This window comes from Phodopus roborovskii, unplaced genomic scaffold, assembly GCF_943737965.1.
Source record: "Phodopus roborovskii unplaced genomic scaffold, PHOROB, whole genome shotgun sequence".
NCBI classification, from domain to species: domain Eukaryota; kingdom Metazoa; phylum Chordata; class Mammalia; order Rodentia; family Cricetidae; genus Phodopus; species Phodopus roborovskii.
This window is the reverse complement of record NW_026126480.1, coordinates 18,088,694-18,094,693: the sequence shown is the minus strand read 5'-3', so window position 1 is coordinate 18,094,693 and position 6,000 is coordinate 18,088,694. Positions and strand designations below refer to the sequence as shown.

Genomic DNA, 6,000 nt, shown 5'->3' with positions numbered 1-6,000 from the left:
AGATCCAATAGACTGCACAAGCGTTCTAACTGTGACCCACACACAGGGGTTCTGGGTTGGTTCTATTCTGGTTTCCCAACTATCAGTTTAGGGTCCATGGGCTTCCCATTGTTCAGGACAGCTATGTCTGTGGGTTTCTGGAGCCTGATCTTGACCCCTTTGCTCATTACTCCTCCCTCTCTGCAACTGGATTCCAGGAGTTCAGCTCAGTGTTTAGGTGTGGTGTCTGCTTCTGTTTCCATCAGCTACTAGATGAGGGTTCTATGATGGCATGTAAGTTAGTTATCAATCTCATTATCAGGGAAGGGCATATAACATAGCCTTTCCATTGTTGCTCAGATTGTTATTTGGGGTCATCCTTATAGGTCTCTGGACATTTTCCTAATGTGAGTTTTCTCTTCAAAACAATAATGGTTCCCTCTACTATGGTATCTCTTTTCTTGCTCCCCTCTATTCCTCCCCTGACTCAATCTTCCTGGTCCCTCATGTTCTCCTTTCCCTTCTTCTTCTACCCTTCTTTTTCTCCTAACTCTCTTTCCACTCACTGCTCCCTGCTCCCAATAAACACCTTCAGCAAAATAGCAGGATACAAGATTAACTAAATTAACCCAAACCAAACCAACCAAACAAACAAAAAACAAAAACAAGTAGCCCTATTATATACAGACTATAAAGGGACTGAGAAATAAGTCAGAGAAGCATCACCCTTTACAATAGCCACAAACAAGTTAAAATATCTTGGGGTAACAGTAGCCGTGCAAGTGAAAGACCTACATGGCAAGAACTTTGTGCATTTAAAGAAACTAAAGAAGATACCAGAAAATGGAAAGATCTCTCATGCTCTTGGATAGATAGGATCAATATGGTAAAAGTGGCAATCTTGCCAAAAGCAGTGTACAGATTCAATGCAATCCCCATCAAAATCCAAGCACAATTCTTCACTGACTTTGAAAGGATAATACTCAACTACTCAACTTTATATGGAAAAACAAAAGACCCAGGATAGCCAAAACAACCCTGTGCAAGAAAGGAACTTCAGGAGGTATCACCATTTTTTACTTCAAGCTCTACTATAGAGCTATAGTCCTGAAAACAGCTTGGTATTGGCAAAAAATTAGACAGATTGACCAATGGAATCAAATTAAAAATCCTGATATTAACCCACACACCTATGAACACCTGATTTTTGACAAAGAAGCTAAAATTACATAATGGAAAGAGAAAGGCATCTTCAACAAATGGTGCTGGCATAGCTGGATGCTGGCATATAGAAGACTGCATATAGAACCCTGTCTATCACCATGCACAACACTTAAATCCAAATGGATCAAAGACCTCAACTTAAGTCTAGCTGAATCTCTTAGAAGAGAAAGTGAGAGGAACCCTTGAACTAATTGGTTCAGGAGACTGCTTCCTGAACACAATACCTGTAGCACAGACATTGAGATTGACAATTAATAAGTGGGATCTCCTGAGACTGAGAAGTTCCTGTAAGGCAAAGGACACAGTATACAAGACCAAACCACAGCTCACAGAGTGGGAAAAGATCTTCACCAACTCCATATTTGACTGAGGGCTGATCTCAAAATATAAAAAGAACTCAAGAAGCTAGTCACCAAAACACCAAATAACCCTATTAAAAAGTGAGGTACAGAACTGAATAGATAATTTTCAATAGAGGATCAAAAATGGCTGAAAGACACTTAAGAAAGTGCTCAATATTCTTATTCATCGTGGAAATGCACATCAAGGCAACTCTGACATACCATCTTATTCCTGTCAGAGTGGCTAAAATTGGAAACACCAATGACAGTTTATACTGGAGAGGGTATAGAGAAGAGAGGGAACACTCCACCACTGCTGGCGGAAGTACAAACTTATACAGCCATTTTGGAGATCAGTATGGCAGTTCTTTAGGAAAATGGGAATCAGCCTACCACAGAATCTAGCAATTCCACTCTTAGGCATATACCCAAAAGATGAACATCTATGCAACAAAGACATCTGTTTGGCTATGTTCATAGCAGCATTTTTTGCAATATCTAGAACCCAGTAAATTCCTAAATGCCCCTCAACTGAAGAATGGATAAAGAAGATGTGGTACATTTACACAATGGCCTACTACTCAGAGTTTAAAAAAAAAACAATGGAATCTTGAAATTTGCAGGCAAATGGATGGAACTAGAAGAAATCATCCTGAGTGAGGTAACCCACTCACAAAAAGAAGAATATGGTACCTACTCACTCATATATGGATTTTAGACATAGAGCAAAGGATCACCAGCCTACAATCCAAACCACCAGAGAAGCTAGGATACAAGGAGGACCACAAAAGAGACATACAAGGTCCTCTACAGAAGCAGGAAGGGACAAGATCTCCTGAGCATGAATGAAATTATGTAAAAGAGGATAAGAAGTTGGTTGGTGTATTAAATGGGAGCACTAGGTGAAGTTTGGGGAAATAGGGGTTGATAGGTATGACCAATATACTTACTTACTATAATGTTTGACACTTTTGAAATGTAAAAATCATTAGAAATAGAAATTCAGAGATTAATTAGATGTGGATTTCCTACTCTCTCTACAGACCCCACAATTAGGCTATGACCAGAGAGGCCAGGACCACAGATCAGAAGTTTAATGGGTCTACACAGTCCAAACTTATGGATAACCTTTATACAATATTCCTAGGATTTTAGTCTCTTGTTGCTTCTTATCATGCAATAATGTAGATAAATCTAACAGCTTTATCTCAAGATAACTTATTGCTTAAAAAATAAAAATAAAAAAACACAGCCCAAAGGAATGAAGTCTGTATTTAACCCGATTTCTGTTATAACAAATAGCTAAGCTAATCAATTTATAAATAGAAAAGGATTATTCCTGAAACTTTGTTGTAGAGGTCTCAATTCCTGGTGAGTAGAGGTCATTGATATGGTCTGTGTTTGCACCTCATGGTAGGGATGGGTGTATAAATAGACACCCACCTCCTGGCCAATAAGAAAGATAGACAAAGTTCTGAGTGACATATCTTGTTTAAGGCATACCTTGAGTAAAGTAAATATCACAACTAGTTTCAATTTCTACATGTTTCTAGCATTTCCCACAAGCACACCAATAGGGAATAGGCTTTTGACAATGACATGAGACTTTGGGGACAATTAAGATCCAATCTGGAACATGGCTAATGATGAACAATTTTGAAAACTATTAATAATATTTCAACAGTATATTTAGCAATTTATATTTGTTTGATTATATTTACACCTCTAATTTTAAAAGTATTTGATGTCATCACAGAAACATTTAGTTTCCTATGAAATTTGAACCCCCATATTTATTGGATATCTCCTCACATACTAACATATCATCAAGCTTTTTTCAATCAGCACACTCACTTTAATATTATATCAAGGAGGCATTATTACTATACCAAGTCTTTCAAAATAACAGATGTCTCTAAGAAAACATTTTCCTGCTTATCTGTCTCTTTAGAGCACCCTTAATCTCATTATTCCTAAGACTGTAGATGAGGGGGTTCAACATGGGAATCACCACCATGTAGAACACAGACACCACCTTGTTCTGGTCTGTAGAATAGCTGGACTTAGGCATGACATAAATGAATGTGATGGTTCCGTAGAACAGAGTGACTGCAGTGAGGTGGGAGGTGCAGGTAGAAAAGGCCTTGTGGCGGCCCTCTGTGGAGTGCATCTTCAGGATAGTGATGAGGATGTAGATGTAGGAGACAGCAATGACAAACACTGTGATCACAATGATGGAGCCAGCTGTGAATGAGGGAACAACTGCAGGGATACTGGCATCAAAACATGAGAGTTTTACTAAAGGAGCAAAATCACAGAAAAAGTGATTGACTCTATTTGGTCCACAGAAGAAAAGAGAAAAGAAAGAAAGGGTAAAGGATGAAGCATTAAGAAAACCACCAATATACGAGCCTACAAGCAAATGAACACAAATCTCTGTGGACATTTTGGTTGAATAAAGCAGTGGGCTACAGATTGCTACAAAACGATCATAAGCCATGGCAGCCAGAAGGAAACATTCAACTGTCCCAAAGAAAACAGCAGAGCCAAGTTGGATGGCACATCCAAAGTAGGAGATGGTATTTCTCTGCACCAGGAAGTTGACAAGCATATTAGGTGTGACAGAAGATGAGTAGCCTATGTCAGCAGAAGCCAAGTGACTGAGAAAAAAGTACATGGGGTGATGAAGCTGGGAAGAGACTCTGATGAGGAGGATGGTGCTGAGGTTCCCAGACACAGTCACCAGGTAGATGCACAGAATAATAGTGAAGAGGACGACTCTCAGGACTGGGTCATCTGTCAACCCCAATAAAATGAACTCTGTCACTACAGTGTGGTTCCCATCCTCCAGGAAAGCCATGGGATGGTATTGCTGCTGCCAGTACATAGCTGTGATGAAGACATTACGGGAAGAAATTTATAAATGGGTAGTTTTACTTTCTTTAATACAGAAACAATGCAATTATGTTGAAAGATATCCAAACATTCATATTTATTTGCCTTGAAGGATGAGTCCCTCTATAAATTTGAAGTTCTTTAGCCAATCCCCTAAAAACTTTCCCTTAAATAACATACCTTTTTCTTTACATGTTATGCTGTTTAACCAAATACACCTTAAAGCAAAATATGTAAATAGAAGATAGATGAGAAACACACAAACTAATCCTGGATATATTAAGAAAGATGAAATCAAAGAGGTTTGTAGGAAATATCAGAAATATATATATATATTTAAACATTATTTTTTTTTGTATTTTACATGTCAATCCCAGTTCCCTCATCCTCCCTACCTCCCATGCCCCCTGACCCCCCCTCCCATCCCATTCCCCACCCACTCAACAGGGTCTTCCAGAAGGGATCATAAAAATCTGTCAAGTCATTTGGAGTAAGGCCTAGGTCCTCCCTCCGGTCTCTATCCCTCCATGGAGAATGTGTTCCCAAAGTCCTTTCGTGCTCCAAGGATACACCCTGGTTCCACTATCAGAGGTTCCTTAGACTACCCAGGCCTTCTAATTAAGACCCATGTTCAGGGGGCCTGCATCAGTCTTATGCTGGTTTCCCAGCTATCAATCTGGGGGTCCATGAGCTGCCCCTTGTTCAGGTCATCTGTTTCTATGAGTTTCTGTAGCCTGGTCTTGACCCCTTTGCTTATCACTTCTCCCCCTCTACAGCAGCTATATTTTTACATGCTACTTAAACAGTCTTAGTTATAGAATTATGCATAGATACAAATAGGTAATTTGTGAATTTTCAGTGTTTTGTTTTTACATAAAATATTTCATTGTCAAATTTATTATTTTAACCATTTTAATAATTTTTTAAAGAGATTCTTTAACTTGAATGTGGTTACATAACAACCAGTAAATTTGAATTAAATCACCAAGGTGTCTCCAACTCCTACTTAAAATCTACAAAATAATACAGTTAAATAATAAAAAATCTCAGACTCTTATATACCAGAAGTGATGGAAAGGCAAGTTTCAAAATAGATATTGTGTAAGAATTCTCCACATAAATAAAATCAGTATTTCACACCAAATAGACAAGCATTTTAAATTATCAATAAAATTATCTAGTGAAAATTGATAATTTTTTTCACATATTTGAAACTAAATATTTTACCAAAATATTTGGAATATATATATATATATATATATATACATACATACATACATACATACACATATATATATGGAAAAAAACATACTAGATATTCAACACATAACTAACATCGGCTTATTCAAGTTAAATAGCTTCCTGACTAACATTGGTTTCTATTTGTGAATTTATTTTGTGAAAAAATATTTTTTCTAACATATAGGCAGATGCTTTAAATTTAATAGCTTTTTTAAGGCCCAGTAAGTCTTTATGCACATTTTTTTAAACAATTTTTAAATCTTAAACCTGAATTCTTAAATATCACTAAATGCCTGATATTTACTGAATCCTTAAATGT

General features: G+C 37.3%; 1 protein-coding gene across 1 annotated transcript; it reads right to left on the bottom strand.

Annotated features, from left to right (window-relative positions):
• Positions 1–3,459: 3,459 nt before the first annotated feature.
• On the bottom strand, positions 3,460–4,404 carry LOC127228148 (olfactory receptor 502). Its single transcript, XM_051192622.1, has one exon. It carries the CDS (start codon positions 4,402–4,404, stop codon positions 3,460–3,462), a length of 945 nt encoding a protein of 314 aa, XP_051048579.1.
• Positions 4,405–6,000: the final 1,596 nt, after the last annotated feature.